General features: G+C 41.0%; 1 protein-coding gene across 5 annotated transcripts in view; it reads right to left on the bottom strand.

The window, feature by feature from the left end:
- KMT2A (lysine methyltransferase 2A) overlaps positions 1-24,172 on the bottom strand; it is a 104,658-nt gene that overhangs the window by 68,029 nt on the left and 12,457 nt on the right. For all 5 annotated transcript variants that reach the window (XM_053593735.1, XM_053593737.1, XM_053593736.1 and 2 more), the window contains one exon: positions 1,273-1,342. In XM_053593735.1, coding sequence (XP_053449710.1) covers positions 1,273-1,342 — 70 coding nt within the window. The remainder of the gene's footprint in view (positions 1-1,272; positions 1,343-24,172) is intronic.

Here is a 24,172-nt window from a genome sequence, read left to right as displayed (position 1 = left end):
TAGACTGACAGTCAAGAAAAAACTTAAGAGGAAACTGTCATCAAAGAGTTGTGGAATTAGCAAAATAAAACCTCTCTCCAGGAATATAATACATTAGAAGATTGTTTATCATTTTGGTAGATTTCAACCTGGCAACTCAGAGGATTTTATCAATTGAAAACATCTTGTATACAACTTTGAAAAGTTTATGACAGGCAAGCAAAAGAACAGAGAAGAACAGAGAAGAGTCCCAGCACTGCTGCTAACTTCGCAGAACCACAACACATCAAAGAACTCTCAAGTTGGTGACAAATAATTACTCATCAAGTATTTTCTGGACTTCATTTTGTCATCTATAAACAAAGGGTTAGATCAGATGATCTCTAAAATCCCTTTCCTTTAGAGAATATTGCTACTATCCAAATAGCACCTATATGGGGACACAACTGGCTAACTCCTTCCAACTAGAATGCAATACCACCATTTAGGAACAGAGAAAGCGTCAACTTGGGTGTTAGAATTAGATTACTGTACAGCATATGATGACTCGTAAGTGAGATTCAAATGCTACTGAACATTACAAACTAAGTCAATGTAAAAGAGCGAAACCAGCCAATAATATCATTATTTAACTACATGTCACTAAGATCGTCTATCTACATAAAATAAAAAAAGCCACACACACACAAAGTCAGAATGGCAGTACTGACTGAATCTTGCAAGCCATTAAATGTTATTTTCACTGAAGATCTTCTCTTAGGAAACTGCTGGTAAGTTTAGAATTTCTAGATATTCTAGATATTTTGTTGGTGAGAATAATGACAAATATTGCTAATAAATAGAAACACCCCGTATCATTTTTCTTTTTTTTTATTTTAATACAGCCTTTCAAGGATCAGATGTAATAGTATCACAAAGCCAATATTTGTTTTTAGTTCTTTGACAATAGTAGACCAAATGTCATCTGTAAAAAATAATGGCTAAATTATTCCCAAAGGCATATATACTACCGTATAATATAAAACACACACATCTGAAGATGTTCTGAGTAGATTGCCTTCATTTTGCCTACCAGGTTTCCCAGTCATTCTGTGGAAACCTACTTCCCATGCTCCAGGTAGTTCCCAGAAAAAAGCATACTAAAGAATAAATAAATGGGGCCTGACGGGGAAGAGTCCCATAAAGAAGTCTAGTTCATAAGCCATTTCCTAACCCCAGTAGTGTAGAGCATGTTTACATGCAAAAAGGCAAGGGGAAGCCACAACTCCTAACAATGTACTTAATCGGCCATACCTGAAGGAGACCGTGTGGGACTTCGCACTCTGACTTCTTCATCTGAGCCAAAACCTAAGAACTGCTCATCCTACAACAAAGGAAAATTATTTTAAAATCAGAAGCAAAAACATGAATGCAAACACATCCCAAAGAAACACCCAGAGGAGACATAAATGAATTTGGAAAATTAGCCTCTATATATTAATCATCATCATTCAAATGAATACTGTAAAATAACTAATACTGAAATAAATGGCCCCAGCCACATAGCTTCATTATAGACAAATAGAAGCTGCATCATAACTGAACAAGGCATTGAAATGTCATCTTTGGTGCACAGTACACAAGGGATAGTCCTAAATTTCAAACTACAGATACAGCCCCAAAACAATTAAAGGATGGCTTAATTCAGGTAAGCAAATCAGTAAAATGGCAGAAATATATAGCCCCAATATAACAAACACATACTTTTCAAGAAGTATTTAAGTCTACAGTCACAAAAGGACTGACTGTAATAATCTCTTGCCTGCTAAATCTTAATAGAGACTGAAAATGCCATAATTGTCAGTTCCTTAACTCAGGAATTGACATTTAGGATGTGATTTCTGTACATTTGAAATCCAGAGATTCTCAACATGCATTTTATGGCATCATTTTGAAATGCCCTGTGATAAGAGACTTAATGGTGGGCAGCAGCATTTATGAAAGGGATCATGAATGGATCAGATAGAGGGTGAAATCTTTTTACTATTAACTTAAGGAAACATCTCATTTTCAGTTATACACTGAAAATACAGTTTCCACAGTATTTGGAAAAGATAAAAAGCAAAAACTTCTTCTTACCTCTAACTTTTAACCTGTCCTTAAAAAAGTACTAAGGACTTATTTAACCTATTTTGGACAAGTGCTTAAGAAAGATGGTTTATTCAGACAAACTGATTAACAGAAATACACTGATTCAGCAACTAAGAGTTCTTTCCAGAAAGACAGACACAGACAAAATTTCAGATTTCAGAGACAAAATCCACATAAAACAAGAACAAAATATAAAATGATGAACAACTTTCTTGAACCTCCTATTTATACAGAAGTCCCAAGCTGAGTTCCTAAGATTAAAGCACCCAGATTTTCCTCTCAGGAGCTAAGAGCGCATGTCTGTAAACAATATCACAGTGGATTTTCTAAAGAGTTGTTTCCTCATTTAGTTTAAAGCTAGAGTCAGATCCTAATCTACTTAACCACTTTCAACCAAGAACATATTAAAAGATACATCTAACTTTTTACACAAATTAAATGCTTTTCAGGAGCAAAACATCCAAGCTTTTGCGTACTATGCAATTGAAAGACAATTCTTACTAGAATCTAAAATGTTTTTTTCTCTTTGAGTGCTAAGATTAAAGTACTGAACTTGGCTGGGTATACCTGTAATCCCAGCGCTTTGGGAGGCTAAGGCAGATAGATTGCCTGAGCTCTGGAGTTCCAGACCAGCTGAGCAAATTGAGACCCCCGTCTCTATGAAAAATAGAAAAACTAGCCGGGTGTTGTGGTGGGTGCCTATAGTCCCAGCTACTTGAGAGGCTGAGGCAAGAAGATCACATGAGCCCAAGAGTTTGAGGTTGCTATGAGGTAGGATTCCACGACACTCTATCCAGGGCACAGAGTGAGACTATCTCAAAAATTAATTAATTTAAAAAAAATTAAGTACTTAATTATTTAAGAAAAGGCTAAAATTCTCTTTTTCAAAGAGATTTATTTGAAAAGTATTACAGTTCTCAGAATGTGTTAAACCCTAATTTAAGGAATAAATATTACTTAAAAAGTTTTTAGTGATGGGGTCTTGTTATTGCCCAAGCTAAACTCAAACTCTAGACTCAAGTGATCTTCCTGCCTCAGCCTCCTTCCCGCAAGTACATGCCACTATATCTGCACTATCAAAGTACCTTTTGTAGTTTCTTCTTTCGTCACTAAATTAAAAGGAAATTCTTAAAGTCAATTATTTTTATTTTAAAAAATTTAAGGTAAATTCGTATTGTGAACAACATTTGTGAATAAGAATAATCTCATCTCTTCATCTTAAAATAAACTAGGATATAACCTAAGACATGTGAAACTTAACCCAAATAAATTTCTGGAATGATTTTCAGGATTTACACTTGTAGGCAACAACATTACCAAAAAAAAAAAAAAAAAAAAAAGCCAAAACTCCTAAGAGCCCAATTAATCCAAAATTGTATCATAGTAATGTAAATTCCATATTTTTATCTTTAAAAATATACTTGGGGGGCAGAAAAAAAAAAGACATTTAAAATAGTAACCCTAAAAGGTATTTTGAGGAAAAAGGCAAATAAAATAGGCAATGGCAAATTAAAACAAAAAAAAAAAATCACAGAATCTTAGAATTTCAGGCCAGTCCAATCCTCTCATTTGTTGGCAAATGATGCCAGAGAGGAGAGCAGTGGATCCGAGGAAGAAAGGGGCTGGTTTAGGGTTTCAGTTCGGGCCTCGTCAGGCTATGTTGTCTTAGACAAGTTATTTACTATCTTTTATCTCTCTATGTATTTATTTAAGCATTGCAGACAATAAATAAAATAATTTGTCTAAAATAATTTGGAAAACTACAGGCAACATACATATAGTGATTCCTCTTACCAAAGCTCTAAGAGGCCAAATAATTTGTCCCAGATCATATAGTTAGCTAGAACCTATGTATCTAAACTGGGGTGTACAATAATATTTCTACTAAAATAGTTACAATCTTAAAACTACAAATAAATATTTAAAGGAATTGAATAAATCACCTAGTACAAAAATTGCTATTATTTCAGCTACTGTTAAAGTCATATGATGACCATTTTCAGATTCTTCAGGTTTCTGATTAATTCATTCTTTTCCTATATTATCCTCATGGAATAACCTGCTAGCCTAAGCATCATTTCACAAAGACACCTAGGGATTTCCCCACACTTACCAGGGACTACATTGCTAAATGCATGACTTTTATACTCCAAGTTATGCAATAATAAACAGCTCAAGCGATTATACATACAATAGCCAAAAGGTAAAATAATCAACAGGTAATGAGATTATTAGCCTTTTAAAAACATGTAAGAGATTCACGCTGTTAAGTTCATTATCAGCAATCTTAATGAGGCACTTTTCTATATTTCAAAATTTCACAAAATATAACCATGCAATCCTAATTGCTATATGCTCCAAAACAAGAATACCACTGAGCCGTCAATATTTAAAGTTTTCCAAGTACTTTGAAAAAGGACAGGAAGCATTAATTTGTTTTCTTTCTGGGTTTGTAGGTGGAAATAAGGAAAGACAAGAAGAAGTAGTCAAAAAAAAATCTATACTTCTATTCAAGAACTTTCTTTTTATGTTATATGTAAGCAAACTTCTAGAAGAATGCTTTAAAAAAAAAAAGTATCCACTGTTTAAAATACTGATAGCTTAGCCAAAAACAAATGCTGACATTGTCATGTTAAAGAGCTCTAGTCTTTCAACTCTTTAACTTCCAAGCCTATGTAAATGCCCTAAAAAAAAATCCTAGGAAAGCCAAGTTAAAAAAGCACTGGGAGAGCATGCTGCAAGGAGGTGATGGGGGAGTCCTTCCCACTGCACACTCGGTGCTATCACCAGGAATCACCAATAGGCAACTCATCCTGTTCCATCACTGTAAACATGGAGTCTCCCTGGAGGATACAAACAAGGTAACAGTGCTAGCTTCCCAAGGATTTAGGCTTGCCTAGAAATCAAAAGACTACCCTCTACAAAAAAGGAGCTGCAATTAAATCTACATTTGGCACTGTGGTATCATAAGCCTGGACAGGCCTGAAGAGAGAGGGTACAGAGACATCATGCTCCACGTGACCAAGGCCTCCTGGGAACTGGGCCCAGACAGCCATTCATCACATACTTTAGCTTTCAACATGGCCTTCTCTGATGAGCACAGCATTCCAAGACAAGAGTATAAGCAAGAGGCATGTAATCTATTCCTTTCGGACAATGATGTCCTTGGAGACCAGACTGCCAAGATTTCAACATTTTCTTACCTTCAAAGATGGAAGAACCCCCTTTCAAGTTAAGCACTGTAAAATACTGTTAAATGTGATTTAACTTCCAGTGATTAATAAAACAAATTAAGCTACCCAATGTCACTTCCTAAGTGAAATCTACTTGTAACAATAATAAACATGTAGAATTTTATTATCCATACTCCTAACTCTAGGGTAACCAATAACCTAAGAATTTCTAAGCATATCTTTACTAATAAATTCAGTTTACTCACAAATATCTTAATATTTAAAATAAGACAACTTGGGCGGCGCCTGTGGCTCAGTGAGTAGGGCACCGGCAGCATATGCTGAGGGTAGCGGGTTCAAACCCAGCCCCAGCCAAACTGCAACAACAAAAAAAATAGCCAGGCGTTGTGGTGGGCACCTGTAGTCCCAGCTGCTCGGGAGGCTGAGGCAAGAGAATCGTGTAATCCCAAGAGTTAGAGGTTTGTGTGAGCCGTGTGACACCACGGCACTCTACCCGAGGGCGGTACAGTGAAACTCTGTCTCTAAAAAAAAAAAATCTTAAGACAACTTTTTAAACAAAGCAATATTCATTTATTAATATTTATTTGTTCAAAAAACATTTTTTAAACACTTGTCCCAGGCTAAATGTTCCAGATGCAAAATTGAGTAAGACATGATTCCCAATCCCAAGAAGTATCTAAAGCAAAGACAAGTAGGTATATAATTTCAGCATTCTTTTCAAAAATCAAAGTCTCATTAAAATGTCACCAAAGGATAGCTGGGCATGCCCATAGTCTCATCTACTTGGGAGGCTGAAGCAGGATTGCTTGAGCCCAGGAATCTGAGGCCTCAGGGCATTATGATCCTGCCTGTGAATAGTCACTAGGCTCCAGCTGGGGACAACACAGAAAGATCCCATGTTTCTCTGTCTCTCTCTTTTTTTTTTTTTGAGACAGAGCCTCAAGCTATCGTCCTGGGTAGAGTGCCTTGGAGTCACAGCTCACAGCAACCTCCAAGTCCTGGGCCCAACCAACTCTCCCGCCTCTGCCTCCCAAGCAGCTGTGACCACAGGCGCCCGCCACAACACCTGGCTATTTTTTGGTTGCACCCGTCCTTGATGTTTGGCAGGGCAGGGCTGGATTTGAACCTGCCAGCTCTGGTGTATGTGGCTGGAACCTTAGCCGCTTGAGCCACAGGCGCCGAGCCATCTCTCTCTCTCTCTTTTTTAATGGAGACAGAGTCTTGCTCACAGCAACCTCAAAGTTCCAGGTTCAAGCAATCCTCCTACTTCAGCCTCCTGAGTAGTTGAGACTACAGGCACACACTATGATACATGGCTAATTTTTCAATTTTTAGTAGAGACAGGTCTCACTTTTGCTCAGGCTGGTCTTGAACTCCTGAGCTCAAGCAATCCTCCCACTTCAGCCTCCCAGCGTACAAGAATTATAGGCACAAGCCACCTCACCCAACCAAGATCCCATCTTTAAAAAGAAAAAATCAACTAGAGGATAAAAGATTATGTAATTCATATGCTTCAATAAAAAAATTGCTGAAATCTTGGAATAGTTCATTCTTCTTCCTATGTTAGTATTTGGTTTGTGGAGAAATATTCAACAAATTTCAAAATTCTTCCAAAATATGTAGCAATGTGTATCTGTGCCCTTCAGTACTAAAACTAGGCACTTTGCAGGGTTAGAAATTAAACTGAGTTTAGCTAATCAAGTCCTAAATCATCTGCAGTGATTACATGTGACACTATTCCTAGTAACATCAGTGATCTGATAAAATTTCAACTGAAAGACCTCAATGCTTTCCTTTGTACCCCCAACTTAAAAATATAGCTTTTAGTTCTGCCCTTAAATTCTTCACAATTAAAAAAAAAAACCCTTCCTTGTTAGTATAGTGGTGGAAAAATAAAAACGTCTTCCCAATTTACCATACTTGGAGCAAAAATCACCTAGAGTTCTACACCTCCCAGTTCCAAAGCTACTTTGAAAATTCCTCTATTAAACAAGCTCGGCCACTCTGGGCCTCAGATGAACAAGGCCTAGGATGAATCTTCTCTCTCTTCCTTTCTTTTAAAGCCTAATTCCTCAGCACTTCAGAGCACTTAAAATTAAGAGGCAGGTATCTCAAACACACCCTTGGAGCAGCTATGTAGCAGCATTCTTCAGTGTCCAAAATCTTAAGTGTTTGAAAAATCAAATTCATCCAATTATAAAATTAATTTAAATGAATCGAATGAAAATAACATCAATAACCACAGATACTATTGAAATCACTCCTGATACACTCTATTTAAAAATTATTTTTAAAATTTATTATTATTTTTTGTTATCCTTTATTTAAAGCTGTCATTGATGAAAAAAATGTTTTGTTGTAAAACTTCCTAGTTTTTGGTATCATCGCATTTCTTTTTTTTTTTTTGTAGAGACAGAGTCTCACTGTACCGCCCCCAGGTAAAGTGCCGTGGCGTCACACGGCTCACAGCAACCTCTAACTCTTGGGCTTAAGCAATTCTCTTGCCTCAGTCTCCCGAGCAGCTGGGACTACAGGCACCCGCCACAATGCCTGGCTATTTTTCTGTTGCAGTTTGGCCGGGGCTGGGTCCGAACCTGCCACCCTCGGCATATGGGGCCGGCGCCCTACTCACTGAGCCACAGGCGCCGCCCGGTATCATCGCATTTCAATCAAATGAGGGGGCCACAGAAGAACTAAGCAAATTACTGAGAACAACTGAAGTTGAAGAAACATCCAGGAGGCAAATTGTGCATCTTGGCAGCTATAAATTTAAAAAGAGTAACACTTCTCCTTTGGGAATTTATTCCAGTTAGCTATCACTTCAGCTGGCACATTTCCCTTTGTGTCTACTGCTACAAGCTCTAAAATACCAAAGTCTTGATGTCGCATTTCAAAGACATGCACACATAATTAGTAGTATTTAATTAACAGGAGTTTTTTTAAATGTAGTTGGGCATGGTGGCTCACACCTGTAGTCCCAGCTACTTAGGAGCCTGAGGCAGGAGGATCACTTGAGCTCAGGCGTTCAAGGTTGTAGTGTCAATAATTGCACCTGTGAACCCCAAATGGTGGTTCACGCCTGTAATCATAGCACGATGGGAGGCTGAGGCAGGTAGATGGCTTGAACCCAGGAGTTGAGACTAGACTGAGTAAAAGGGAGACCTCGTCTCTACTAAAATAGAAAAACTAGCTGGGTGTCCAGCTGGCACCTATAGCCTCAGTTTCTCAGGAAGTTGAGACAATCTCTTGAGCCTAAGAGTTTAAGATTGCTGTGAGGTAGGCTGAAGCCACTGCACTCTAGCCTGGGCAATAGAGTAAGACTCTGACTCAAAAAAAAAAAACAAAACAACAACAAAAAAAGAACTCAAAAATAGGGCAGTGTCTGTAACTCAGTAGGTAGGGCGTTGGCCCCATACACTAATGCAGGCAGGTTTGAACCCAGCCCCAGACTGCTAAACAAAAATGACAACTGCAACAAAAAAATAGCCGGGCGTTGTGGTGGCCACCTATACTCCCAGCTACTCGGGAGGCTGAGGCAAGAGGATTACTTAAGCCCAAGAGTTAGAGGTTGCTATGAGCTGTGACGCCACAACACTCTACCAAGAGTGACAAAGTAAGACTCTGTCTCAAACAAAAAAAAACAGAGAGCGAGAGAACCGAATAATAGTTTGTAAATGGAAATAAAGGAAATGCACTATACTGCTTAAAAACATTAAGTACCTACTGTGGTAACAGTAGTAGTAGAAAATACTGGCAGGTTCCAAAGAATTAAACAGTATGATTCTTACAGTTAAAATGCACAGGGTAGGGCGCCGGCCCCATATACTGGGGGTGGCGGGTTTAAGCCCAGCCCCAGACAAAACTGCAAAAAAACAAAAGAAAAGAATGCACAGGGTAGGCCAGGCACAGTGGCTCACACCTGTAATCCTAGCACTCTGGGAGACCGGGACAGGTGGATTGTTTGAGAGTTCAGGAGTTTGAGACCAGCCTGAGCAAGAGTGAGACCCTGTTCCTAAAAACAGCCAGCTGTTGTGGCAGGCACCTGTAGTCCCAGCTACTCAGGAGGCTGAGGCAAGAGAATCACTTGAGCCCAAGAGTTTGAAGTTGCAGTGAGCTATAATAATACCATAGCACTCTACCAAGGGTGACACAGTGAGACTCTGTCTCAATAATAACAACAAAAAAAGAATGCACAGGGAGGGGAGACTTCCAACTTGGGCCTTCCCCTTTGCCAGCAGCTTGGGTGCTTTTTCACTCCTTCTGTATTCCTTTCTGTCTAGTAAAATCCTATCTTACCGGGCAGCGCCTGTGGCTCAGTCGGTAGGGCGCCGGCCCCATATACCGAGGGTGGCGGGTTCAAACCCAGCCCCGGCCAAACTGCAACCAAAAAATAGCCGGGCGCTGTGGCAGGCGCCTGTGGTCCCAGCTACTCGGGAGGCTGAGGCAAGAGAATCCCTTAAGCCCAGGAGTTGGAGGTTGCTGTGAGCTGTGTGAGGCCACGGCACTCTACCGAGGGCCATAAAGTGAGACTCTGTCTCTACAAAAATAAATAAATAAATAAATAAATAAATAAAAATCCTATCTTACCACTAATCTGTGGTCCATGGGTGCATTCTCCCAATCACCGAGAGCAAGGACCTATTAAAGAAAGAAATTCCTGAGCTATTTCTGGACAAAGTGGGGTTTGAACATCAGGCCTCAGGATCAGAAACACCTATGAAAAGAATGTCTCCAACCTTGCCAGAGGGAAAAAAAAAACGAATACACCATTCACATTCACAATACCTTGTGAATCTGGTGCAATTACCTTTTTCTCTCCAGCCCCCTTAATTCATCTAGCCACTAGACCTCAGGGAAGCCATTCTTCCCACCTTTAGGATGCCAAGTCATCTCCCTGCTCTTATTTCTATCTTTCCCACTCTATCTTTCCTTCTCTGGCTCTCTCCTTCTATGAAGATAAAATAAAGTTTATATTTTATATCCTAAAAAACAAAATATATATATATATAATTTTGGCGGGATTCAAACCCACCAGCTCAGGTGTATGTGGCTGACGCCTTAGCCACTTGATATATATATGGCTCGACACCTGTAACACACTGTTTACAGCACCAGCCACATATGCCGAGGGTGGCGGGTTTGAACCCAGCCTGGGCTAGCTAAACAACAATGACAACTACAACAAAAAATAGCCGGGCGTTGTGGCTGGCGCCTGTAGTCCCAGGTACTTGGGAGGCTGAGGCAAGAGAATCGCTTGAGCCCAAGAGTTTGAAATTGCTGTGAGCTGTGATGCCACAGCACTGTACCGAGGGCAACATAGTGAGACTCTGTCTCAACAACAACAAAAAATGATAATAATTTTAAAATATTTCAAAAAACAAGGAGAACACAACCTTAGGTTGGGGAGGCCAGACTAAACAAATTCATTCATCCATTTATTAACATATATGTGAGCCCATTATTGGGTTAAAGTATGAAGACAGAGATAAAGACAGCTGTTATCTTCAAGGACCTGCTAGTCTGTTAAGAACAGATGTGTAAATTAATGGAATACAGTGTGTTGCCTGCTATGCTAGAGGAAGACACCTGCCAGAGGGATGCAGATGGGAGCATAGCTGAAAGACAACTAACATGCTCAAGGAGAAGTGGTCGGTAAAGCCATTGTTTTAAGATAAAAACTTCATCTAATTTTTGAGGGATAATAAAGCTGGCAGGGGGAACATGATGGGAGGAGTGTATCACAAGTGAGAGAATAAGACAGACAAAGCCACAGAGGCATAAAGGAAGACGTCATGGAGTGAAATTACAAACAGTCTGTAAGGCTGAGGCCCTAGCTGGCATGATCAGGGGCATGAGCACAGCTCACTGCAATCTCCAGCTCCAGGACTGGTAAGGAGATATTAAGGCAAAAATAAAAGACAGGAGGGAAGGCGGTGCCTGTGGCTCAATCGGTAAGGTGCTGGCCCCATATACCGAGGGTGGCAGGTTCAAACCCGGCCCCGGCCAAACTGCAACCAAAAAATAGCTGGGCGTTGTGACGGGCGCCTGTAGTCCCAGCTACTTGGGAGGCTGAGGCAAGAGAATTGCTTAAGCCCATGAGTTAGAGGTTGCTGTGAGCTGTGTGAGGCCACGGCACTCTACCGAGGGCCATAAAGTGAGACTCTATCTCTACAAAAAAAAAAAAAAAAAGACAGGAGGGAGATCATGAAAGGTCTTATATGCTTCCCTAAGTTTGAAGTTTATCTTTGAGGAAGCGTGGGTCTCATCCAGAAGGCTATAGTGCATCGGTGACTTTCCCATAGAAGGGAAACAATTAGATTTGGATTTTTGCTGCCAGAAGCTATGATAACAGTAGAGAGGTAGAGGCAGGAAAAAGTATTTATTTACTTATTTCTTGAGACAGAGTCTCAAGCAGTTGCCTTGGGTAGAGTGCTGTAGTGTCACAGCTCACAGCAACCTCAAACTCTTGAGCTTAAGCGATTCTGTTGCCTCAGCCTCCCAAGTAGCTGGGACTACAGGTGCCCACCACAACACCTGGCTGGTTTTTTTTGTTTGGTTGGTTTTTTGTTGCAGTTGTCATTGTTGTTTTAGCTGGCCTGGGCTGGGTTCAAACTCGCCAGCCTCGTGTATGTGACTGGTGCCCTGCCCACTGAGCTACAGCTGCTGCTGAGGAAAACCTTTTTTTTTTTGTAGAGACAGAGTCTCACCTTATCGCCCTTGGTAGAGTGCCATGGCGTCACACAGCTCACAGCAACCTCCAACTCCAGGGCCCAGGCGATTCTCCTGCCTCAGCCTCCCGAGTAGCTGGGACTACAGGCGCCCGCCATAACGCCTGGCTATTTTTTTGTTGCAGTTTGGCCGGGGCCGGGTCTGAACCCACCACCCTCGGTATATGGGTCCGGCGCCCTACTCACTGAGCCACAGGCGCCGCCCCCCAGGAAAAACTTTTTAAATGACTGCAGTAGCAGTGGGAACTGACAGAAAAGGGACAGACTGCATGCATGGATGTTCAGCAGGCAAAATGGACAAGGTTCTGAGCTAAAGGTTGAGGGACAGAAAGCATCCATAAAGACTCGGGAGTGTCTGGCCATAGGCTGATTCATTTTATGGGATATTTACCAATATTGGGAAGGCAAAAAAGAAGACAGGTTTATAAGAGTGAGAAGGGAGATCACTTTAGACATTTGAATTTGATATGTTCATCCAAGTTGGCTAAAGGATATCATGATCTAGAGAAAAACACATCTAACTCAGTGAATATACAAATGCTAAGGCTGTGCATGTGAATACAATCGCCAGAGAAAATACAGGGCTGAGAGAAAAAAGGTGGGAGAAAGGAGAGCCCTGAGGAATATCTAGATGGCAACATACAGGGGAATGAGAAGCCCTGGAAGAAGTCAGACGTGCAATGGCCAAAGAAGAAGACTACACATGGCAAGGACAAAACTAAAGGAAGAGTACATATCAAGGGGTAGTCCAACTGGGTAAGGACCGAAACTCGTACAGGAGAAGGTCAGCCTGTGACACTATCAAGCCAACTGAAGTGTAGTACAGTGGACTCCAAAGAATTAGAAATCATGACTTTCTTTCTTTTTTTTTTTTTTTGTACAGACAGAGTGTCACTTTATGCCCCTCGGGTTGAGTGCCGTGGCCTCACACAGCTCACAGCAACCTCCAACTCCTGGGCTTAAGCGATTCTCTTGCCTCAGCTTCCCGAGTAGCTGGGACTACAGGCGATGACTTTCTTTTTTTAATTAAAAGATGGAGTCGGGTGGTGCCTGTGGCTCAGTGAGTAGGGCACAGGCCTCATATACCGAGGGTGGCGGGTTCAAACCCAGCCCCCGCCAAACAGCAACAACAACAAATAGCCAGGTGTTGTGGCGGGCACCTGTAGTCCCAGCTACTCAGGAGGCTGAGGCAAGAGAATAGCTTAAGCCCAGGAGTTGGAGGTTGCTGTGAGCTGTGTGACGCCACAGCACTCTACCGAGGACGATAAAGTGACACTCTGTCTCTACAAAAAAAAAAAAGATGGAGTCTTGCTCTATTGCCCAGGCTGAAGTACAGGGCCGTGATCATAGCTCACTGAAATTTCCAGCTCCTGGACTCAAATGATCCTTCTGCTTCAGCCTCCTGAGTAGCTAAGGTTACAGGTGCATCAGTCCCAGCTAAATTTTCTCTTTTAGGCTGGGTGTAATGGCTCATTCCTATAATCCTAGCACTCTAGAAGCCAAGGCAGGAGGATAACGTAAGATCAATCTCACTAAGAGCAAGACAAGTGTGGTGCAAGTGCCTGTAGTATCAACTACTCAGAAGGCTGAGGCAGGAGGATCACTTGAGCCTCAGAGTTTGAGGTTCTATGACCCAGACTGATGACTCTGTCTATAAATAAATAAATAAAATCCTTACTTAAAATTTTTTTTTTTTTTTTTTTTTTTTTTTTGTGGGGTTGGAGATGGGATCTTCCTATTTTGCCCAGGCTGGTCTCAAACTCCTGACCTCAAGGGATCCTCTCACTTCAGTCTCCCATAATGCTGGGATTACAGGCATGAGCCACTGACATTATGATTCATTCATACTTTGAAGAATGTATAGGGAGTCAATTCAAACCACAGTGAGATATCACCTCACAACTGTTAGAATGTCTAAAGGATCCAAACTACAATCGGTTGAGGTGGGATTAGAAAGTGGAAAATTGAAAATGACCTCTTTTGAAAAACTCAGGTGGGGGGCAGTGCCTGTGGCTCAGTGAGTAGGGCGCCGGCCCCATATACCGAGGGTAGCAGGTTCAAACCCGGCCTCGGCCAAACTACAACCAAAAAATAGCTGGGCGTTGTGGGGGGTGCCTGTAGTCCCTGCTGCTCGGGAGGCTGAGGCAGGAGAATCGCGTAAGCCCAAGAGTTGGAGGTTGCTGTGAGCCGTGTGACGTCACGGCACTCTACCCGAGGGCAGTAAAGTGAGACTCTGTCTCTACAAAAAAAAAAAAAAAAAGAAAAACTCAGGTGGGGAGGGAAAATGATAGGGTATAAGGTAGGGAAAAGACCAGCTTGGAGGATTATCTTGGAGTTATGTTTATATGCTGAAGGGGGAACATAGCAGGAAAGAGAATGAAAATCCTGAAAAGCAAAGGGGTGAATAATGAAAAAGGGCCAGGGTGGGAGTGAGAACAGCAGTGGGAAGGAAAGAATATAAAGCACAATGGAAGGGAATTCTTCTCTCCTGAGAAAGGAAGAGGATTTAACTGCAGGGATTTAACTGCAAAAAAGCTTTTAAGCAGGAGTAAGCTCAGAAATGTCTCTGAAATCAAGATACATTTTGTGTATATGTGTATCTGTCTGGCAAGAAACCTAAAAGATTTCTTCAGATTGTCAAGAAGGCTCACATCCTACAAAAGGGGAAAAGGATCAGCCACAGCAAGATCAAGACCAAAAAAAAAAAAAAAAAAAAAGCAGCAGCATCATTTTAGGATCCAATGGTCAAAGCTGATAGAATAAACAGCAGGAAACTACCACTGGTTCTCAACTGTAGAAAAGGCGTAATGGCCTGTAGTCCCAGCTGCTCGGGAGGCTGAGGCGGAAAGAGAGACTCTGTCTCTACTAAAAAAAAAAAAAAAAGAAAAGGTGTAATGATGTTTGAAGTTTACTCTGGAAATGGTATAATAATGAACCAGAGCAGGAAAGAGACTGACAAAAATGGAGACCAGGCTCGGCACCTGTAGCTCAAGCGGCTAAGGGGCAACCACATACACTGGAGCTGGTGGGTTCGAATCCAGCCCAGGGCCACCAAACAACAATGACAACTATAATCAAAACACAGCTGGGCATTGTGGCGGGCGCCTGTAGTCCCAGCTACTTGCTTGGGAGGCTGAGGAAAGAGGATCACTTAAGCCCAAGAGTTTGAGGTTGCTATAAGCAGTGACACCACTGCACTCTAGCCAGGGCGACAGCTTGAGACTATGTCTCAAAAAAAAAGAAAAAGAACAGATAGCACAGATAGCAGTCTACAGCCATAATTCAAATATGACTGGCATTCAATCATTCAGCAAGTAGTATCTACTGAGTGTTGCCAGGTATCATTTTAGACTGTAAAGATACACAGGTAAAGAATTGACAAAATTCCTGCCACACAAGGCTACAATCTAGTGGAGATAGAAAATAGACCCATAACAAATAAATAAAAGACACCAGGGCAGTAAGAATCAATGGAAGTTATTGATAGGGTTATATTCACTAATGTAGTCAGGAAAGGTTTCTCTAAAGTTAACAGTTTACCATGGATTGGCAAACTATGGAACACAGGTAACATGTGGCCCACCCTGCTTTTGTTCAGGTCATTAGCTAAGATTAGAATGGCTTTTACCATTTTAAATAGTTAGGAAAAGAGCAAAGAATATTTCATGCTCATGAGAAGTATATGAAATTCAAATTTCAGTGCCCATAAAAGTTTTATTGGAATACAGCCACACTCATTCATTCACGCACAAATAGTCCCCAACTTACTATTTTTCTTCTTTATGAAAGACGGTGTCTTTCACAGGTGTATTAAATATACTTTCAACTAATGACAGGTTCTTCAGCTCCACTGTAAATCAAGGAGCATCTGTACAGCCTATAGCTGGTTCTGCACTACACCAACAGAGTCCACTAGTTTTCAACACAGACCATCTGGCCCTTTCTAGAAAAAACTTAGACCTAAGTAAGAAAACGTCAGGCATATAAAGACTTTGATAGAAGTGTTCTAGCCTGATAGCGTGTGCAAAGGCCCAGAGACGGCAACAAGCATGGCATGTGTGACAGAAAAAGGCCAGCGTGGCTCTGCAACAGAACAAGTCACAATAAGAGATGGTGCTAGAGAAAAAGGCTTAAGCAGAGGCCAAACCATGTATGGCTTTCTTAGCCACAGTCAAGAGTCTGGATTTACTGTAGCGGTGATGGGGAGACACTGACAGGTTTAAAGTGAAGGAATCATATGATCTGATACTGGAGTTCATAGCTATGGTATGAAGAACAAATTTTAGAGTGGTAAGAACACAAGTCCAGCCAAGTGATTATAATAAAGTCTGAGGTTTGGGTGGATGAAGTTGTTGAGAGGCAGTTGAATTTACAGTACATTTTGGATAGAGTGCAGACAGAACGTACTGACAGGTTAGATAGGGGATATGAATAAAAGAGAGAATCAAGGATAACTCTTAAATCTTAGGCCTGAGCAACTGGGTATATGGTAGAGTCATTCAGAAACAAAGTGACTAAGAATAGGAAAGGTTTGAGGGAGAAAGTCAAGAATTCTTGGTCGTGATGAGATACCCATGAGAGATCTAAGTGCTTCAGGTGTCTCCTTGCCTGTAAAATGGGAATAGTAGTGGCACTTCAGAGGGTGGTCATAAAGATTAGGTGAGTAACAAAAGTGAAATGCTCAGAATACAGAACGGTCCACAATAAATACTCAGTAAATGTTAGCCACTCTTTTTTTTTTAATCCAAATGGAAATATCAAATAGGCAGCAGTTATACAAATCTGGACCTCCAAGAAGTGGGCAGTACTGGACACTACGATTGTATTGACCTCAACATATAGATGAGGCGTGGAAGAGATCAGCCAAGAGTATGTAGACAGAGCAGGCAGCCACAGGTAGACTCCTGGGAGCCTCCAACACGCAAGAGGGAGGCCATATAGATACTAAGAATTAATAACCAATGAGTTAAGAAAAAAAAGATGGGTATAGTAGTAAAGAATCCAGGAACAGCTTTTGAAAGGGAGTGGCCAGCTAGTTCAAAAGCTGCCGAAGGGTTTAACGGGATGAGGACTGAGAACTATCTACTCAATCTAGTAAGATAGAGGTCCTTGAGGACCCTGATAAAAGTTATTTCAGTGGAGTCCTGGGATAAAAGCCCAATTGGAGAGTTAAGAAGAGAAGGAAAGGTGAAAAAGTGGTGACACTAATTACACACAGCACTTTTAAGTTTTGTTGTGAAAGGGAGCAAAGAATCAGGTAGTAGAGGCAGGAGGAGCTGAGGGTTTTTCTAAAGGATTAGATTCACATTGGATAGTTTTATATAATTATGGGACCAATCCAGTTATTTAAGAGAGAAATTGCAGGGCGGCGCCTGTGGCTCAGTCGGTAGGGCGCTGGCCCCATATACCGAGGGTGGCGGGTTCAAACCCGGCCCCGGCCAAACTGCAACCAAAAAAATAGCTGGGCGTTGTGGCGGGTGCCTGTAGTCCCAGCTACTCGGGAGGCTGAGGCAAGAGAATCGCTTAAGCCCAGGAGTTGGAGGTTACTGTGAGCTGTGTGATGCCACGGCACTCTACCCAGGGCCATAAAGTGAGACTCTGTCTCTACAAAAAAAAAAAAAAAAAAAAAAAGAGAGAGAGAAATTGCCGATGCAGCAGGAGAGAAGGGACAACACTGAGTAGATGACAGGGGATGGAATCCACAGCTCCAAGGGAGAGGCTGGCCTTAGACAGGAGAGGGGGTATCGCTTTAATTATAGAAGGAAGCAGAGGATGTAGTAGCACCTGTGTTCTTTTTTTTTTTTTTTTGTAGAGACAGAGTCTCACTTTATGGCCCTCAGTAGAGTGCCGTGGCCTCACACAGCTCACAGCAACCTCCAACTCCTGGGCTTAAGCGATTCTCTTGCCTCAGCCTCCCGAGTAGCTGGGACTACAGGCGCCCGCCACAACGCCCGGCTATTTTTTGGTTGCAGTTCAGCCGGGGCCGGGTTTGAACCCGCCACCCTCGGTATATGGGGCCGGCGCCTTACCGACTGAGCCACAGGCGCCACCCAGCACCTGTGTTCTTTTAACAGGAAGGGAAATGCTATTACAAACTTTGAGAATGTTTATAATCTCTTGATTCAGAGCTGGGCATGGTAGCGTGTATCTATAGTCCCTGCTACTTGGGAAGCTGAGACAGGAAGAGTTTAAGACTATAACGTGCTATGATCACTCTTGTGAATAACTACTACAGTCCAGCCTAGGCAACATAGTGAGACTCTTAAAAAAAAAAAAAAAAATTACACACACACAATCAAAATAAAAATCTTGATTCATTTATTATACTTGGTATAATACAAATTACTCTCAAGAATCGGCAAATGAAGAACAGTAACTGTTGCTCCCAAGGTTTATTCTATTAGTAGAAGTTTGGAGAGCTTCAACTTTCTAATGCATTACTCATTTCCAAGGTATCCAGCAAAATACTAAAACATTAGTGCTCATAATTCATGCTATATTTCAAGCTGAGTTCATTAAAAAGAAATTAGTAAATTCCATGTGGAAAGAAGACTTATCAAATAATACTAACAGCAGCAGCTGGTCATCTGCCTGGAACATGAAAGATGTTCTTTGGGTGGTGCCTGTAGCTCAGTGGGTAGGGCACCGGTCACATACACCAAGGCTGGCAGGTTCAAACCTGGCCCAGGCCAGCTAAAACAACAATGACAACTGCAACAAAAAATAGCCAGCATTGTGGCGGGCATCTGTAGTCCTAGCTAGTTGGGAGGCTGAGGCAAGAGAATCGCGTAAGCCCAAGAGTTTGAGGTTGCTATGATCTGTGACACTACGGAACTCTACCAAGGGAGCAACCTAGTGAGACTCTGTCTCAAAAAAAAAAAAAAAGATGTTCTTTGAAAAATTAATTAGATTTTCCGATTTCTGTCTCTACTTATTTTGTAGTGTGCTATATTTACAACAGCCATGTAGGAAGATGAGCCTTTCTGCAGGCACTTTTTCATCATTTGTAATAGAAGCAAGTTAGTGACACCTGTAAATCAATTCCAAAAGAGGAATATAATGATGTTGAATCAATAAGAAAAGTATAATATACTTTAAACACAGTCAAATACACAAATCTTGTCTGGGTGTGGTGGCTCATGCTTATAATCCCAGCACTCTGGGAGGCTGAGGGAGGTGGACGGCCTGAGCTCAGGAGTCCAGCTTGAGCAAGGGGCAACCTTGTCTCCAATAAATAATAGAACAACTAGCCGGGTGTTGTAGCTGGCACCTATAGTCTCAGCTATTCAGGAGGCTGAGGTAGAAGGATCTCTTAAGCCCAAAAGTTTGAGGTTGCTGTGAGCTATACTGATGCCACAGCCCTTTACCCAGGGCAATAGGAAAAAAAAAAAAAAAAAAAGGTGAACTTAAGGCAAGATGGTTACTAAAAATCAACCAGTCAATAACACATTCAGTTATTGAACTGACATCATAGTCTCTTATATGTATGAACAGATTGACAGGGCAGGGACAAGGGCAGATAATCTCTGAATACTGGTGCATCAAAGAGAACAGTGATTGTCCGAAATGCCTAACAGAGAGGAAGAGATTTAAATATGACCTCTGCCTGATATTGAGAAATGTTAACATTAAAAGGTCACCTAGGATTAAAGAGTACCAAGACAATAATGTACTGTTCTTCAATAACAATAGAAGGTAAAATTTTCAACCCACACAAGAATGAAGTCCAGTTTTTGAATATTTTATTCAATACTACCTGGCAACTGTCACCTAAGAAATACAAATGCTATCTACTTTGTAACTAGAGAAAGAGGTAGTGCCCCTCATCCCTACTCCATGTCAACAAGAATAAGAAACAAAGATGCTCAACCCAGCTAAGCAAATGAGACAGGTGACTGCTTCAGAAAAAGGTAATCATAAAGTACTTCATCTGTCTTTAAAAAAAAAAAAAAACAGCAAAATGAATGTACTACTTCAGACAGTAAACCTTTCAGATACCTGGCAATGACCCAATTTATTCTATAAAAATCTAAAAAATAAAATCCAAAAAAGCTGGATTTCTAAACTCCTTGGTTCCAAGTCTGAACTGGTTTATCTGCTTGCTAAAAAAGAAGAAATAAGTCCCTTTAATGATACATGGTAGAAAACTATGTTAATCATCACAATCACAAGATTTATTCTTCTCTACCAAGAAAGTATCACAAAATCACCATTCAAATAGATCTATTTGAATAGGCTGGAAAAATTAAACAAACACCAACTTTGTTTTCAGAGATGGTTCTTTTTATTAGAAGAGGTTTTGATCCCCCATGTGACAACTTTAAGCAGTTAACTTCATTTCAAACTACATCCTCATTTCAACAAACTTGTACTAAAATATTTCAGCTTTTCTCTTCAAGCTTCGCATCCTGGTGCAAAAGTCAGGTTTTATCTTTCCTTCTGGGAAGATGGGCTGTTAAATGACCGATAGCAACTGGAGTAACACTGAGGAATCCACAACTTCCTTCTTAGGTAAATATGATTTTCCCTCTAGAAAGTCAGTTTTCTGAAGGAGTGTAGTGTGAAGTTACATGACAAAAGTGAATATTCCTTTAGCAAAACAATAAAGCCACCAAGTCAGCCAACACAATTTTGACTTATTATTTTTTAGAAAGTAATATTCAAATACACGAGTTGGAAAATTCTGTGTTCTTAATATTCTGAAAAACCAGTTAGTTTCTTTTCACTACCATATCATATTTGGAAGTTTGCCATCACATTCTGAGAAGCCCACATTAGGTGGCATTAACCTATTTTTGAAAAAAAGGAAGTCTCTGGTGTTTTTTATTACTCTAACACAGAGTCTTTCAAGTAGAATAAAGAGCCATAAGGGCATTATTCTCTGCCTTTTTTTTTTTTTTTGTAGAGACAGAGTCTCACTTTACTGCCCTCGGTAGAGCGCCATGGCGTCACATGGCTCACAGCAACCTCCAGCTCTTGGGCTTATGTGATTCTCTTGCCTCAGCCTCCCGAGCAGCTGGGACTACAGGCGCCCACCACAACACCTGGCTATTTTTTTGTTGTTGTTGTTGTTGCAGTTTGGCCGGGGCTGGGTTTGAACCCACCACCCTCGGCATATGGGGCCGGAGCCCTACTCACTGAGCCACAGGCGCTGCCCTATTCTCTGCTTCTATAATCTTCTGAATTTATACATGACTAGCAATTAAAAGTTACAGGACAAGTATGAATCTGTACATTTCCAATTCTCAGAGTTTCTCAAAGACACCAACCTGCCTTTCAGTTTACCACCATTTGTAGAATTCCTCCTACAATCCGGCTTCACCTGTGAACTCCAGTTATTTTATGAGTATAAGACAGTGTTTAAAAGCGAATACCATTTATTATATGAAACCTAGAAAATACTCAACATATGTAATTAACGTTAAATAAACCTAGTATCAATTCACTTAAAAGATGTAATTCATACACAATTCTAGTACGAAATTCCAAAATCCTAAAACTTCAATAACTCAAGCAAGGTTCTGGAGCTAAGAGTTGGTAGGAAAATTGGCTGGTGTTTCTATCAGTCTGCCTAGACTTTTGGTAATCTATATGAATAATCCCAATTCACAGTTTTCATTCTGACTGTACAGGAAATGCTTTTTGCAACCCAACATATCTAAAAAGGTTTCATTCTGAGTAATATAAGCCCTCCACACAGCCTCAAAAGCCAACAAGGGTCAGAGGCTTTTATAATACTAATTCACATGAAGCAAACTTGTATTAGTTTGGAAATAATTTACAAGCACTTGCTAAAATATATCCACAGCAGTGATAACCCTTAACTAGGGATATTCTGAAGCATATCTCTTTAAATTATGACTGAAAATGAACAAAAAAGCTACAAATACTTATATGTTTCCTATATTGAAATCACACCTACTGTTTTCCCGGTTTCTCCTGATGTTTAAGATTTCTCTCTTAGCTCCACTTAGGAAATTTTTATTCTCCTTATAAAATCACTACGAAATCATTATTTCTTTCTTTTTTTCTTTTTGGTTTTTTGGCCAGGGCTGGGTTTGAACCCGCCACCTCCGGCATATGGGACCGGCGCCCTACTCCTTGAGCCACAGGTGCCGCCCCGAAATCATTATTTCATAAAGACATTTCTCTGGAAGCTTACTACTAAACATTAATTATTGCTATAAATAGACAATTCAAAACAAATACTTCTTAGAGAGTGATGAGGCCCGAGGACCCCTTGGGGAATATTAAAAAGTATAAAACATGATCCATGTGCTGAAGGAGCTGCGTAAGAATATATTTATTAATTCACAGAAGGCAGCAGCTTGAGAGGTCATTTTATATGTATAAAGGTAATATTGTACTTTAAAATATATACCTCTAGAGAAGATGATAAAATTATTTTGGTAATCTTTTTTTTCTTTTTTTGGAGACAGAATCTCACTTTGTCACCCTGAGTAGAGTACTGTGTCGTAAAAGCTCACAGCAACCTCAAACTCTTGGGTTCAAGCAATCCTCTTGTATCAGCCTCCCAAGTAGCTGGGATTACTGACACTCTTCACAACTCCTGGCTATTTTTTAGAGACAGGGTCTTGCTCCTGCTCAGGCTGGTCTCAAACTCCTAAGCTCAGGCAATCCACCTGCCTTGGCCTCCCAGAGTGCTAGCATTACAGGCGTGAGCCACTGTGCCCGGTCTATCTTGGTAATCTTTCTACTATCACTATAATGACAACCATCATTAGCAACAAGTTCTTTACACAACTATCCCTTGCTTCACTTCAAACCTATTTTCTCTTATTCTAGTACCAATGGGACTGGAAAACAGCTTGTTACCATTCCTAATAATGGATCCATTCATGTTTTTTGAAGAATTTTTAAGTTGCCTCTTAACCTTTCATTCTCTCAACCTTTCCTCATAGGACTGACTTCCAGTCATATAATCATCTTTTGAGTCTCCTCAGAACCGTCTCCAAGGTCTCCTCATCCCTTTTAAGTTGAGGAACCTAGAAATGGAAACAACACTCAAGTAAGGGGATGATCAGTGCTAAGTACTTATCTACATAAAAGATAATGCCATCCCATTAGGATACCTCAACATCACTTTCGAAACCCCATCAGTACCTTTATGAAAATGTCCTACAATGGCTCTTAACACTTTTCCTCTGCCATACTTAGTTTAGTTTTTCTTGGGTTTTTTTTTTTTTTTTCAGTTTCTGGCCGGGGCTGGGTTTGAACCCACCACCTCCGGCATATGGGGCTGGCGCTCTACCCCTTTGAGCCACAGGCGCCACCCATAGTCTTTTTTTAATTAGTCAGAATTATTCTGCTAGTAGTCTTGTTCACGTCCACTTCTTAATGGGACAAAGACAAATTCAAAAGTATCACAACATAAGGTATCCTGGGGTAACTTCGTTCAAGGTAAGGTATAAAAGTACAGTAAGAAAACAGGAAAGAATTGAGTTTCAACAAGTAGGAGTACCTATGAAAGCTTCATGGAAGGATTATGATCTGGGGATCTGAGTTGAGTCACGGAAAATAAGCCAAAAGCAGGTCAAAATGGGAAAGTTTGGCTCAGCGCCTGTAGGTCAGTGGCTAGAGCGCCAGCCACATACACCAGAGCTGGTGGGTTCAAATCCAGCCTGAGCCGGCCAAACAACAATGACAACTGCAACAACAAAATAGCCAGGCATTGGGTGGGCGCCTGTAGTCCCAGCTACTTGGGAGGCTAAGGCAAGAGAATCGCTTAAGCCCAAGAGTTTAAGGTTGCTGTGAGCTGTGATGCCATAGCACGCTATCCAGGGCAACAGCTTGAGACTCTGTGTGCAAAAAAAACAAAAGGGGGGATAGCCAGGCGTTGTGGTGGGCGCCTGTAGTCCCAGCTACTCGGGAGGCTGAGGCAAGAGAATCGCTTAAGCCCAGGAGTTGGAGGTTGCTGTGAGTTGTGTGATGCCATGGCACTCTACCGAGGGCCATAAAATGAAACTCTGTCTCTACAAAAAAAAAAAGGGGGGGGGAACATTCTTTAAGGCAAGGAAGAAGCTTTACCAAAGGTATAAAGGCAAATAGATACACAAAGAATGTGGAGAACACCTAATAAGTTCGGCAGTCCAGTGGGGCTGAAGCACATAATGAGAATGT

Source organism: Nycticebus coucang, chromosome 6 (genome assembly GCF_027406575.1).
Source record: "Nycticebus coucang isolate mNycCou1 chromosome 6, mNycCou1.pri, whole genome shotgun sequence".
Taxonomy (NCBI): Eukaryota; Metazoa; Chordata; class Mammalia; order Primates; family Lorisidae; genus Nycticebus; species Nycticebus coucang.
Note: the sequence above shows the minus strand (reverse complement) of the source record. Positions and strands in the feature narration are given on the sequence as shown.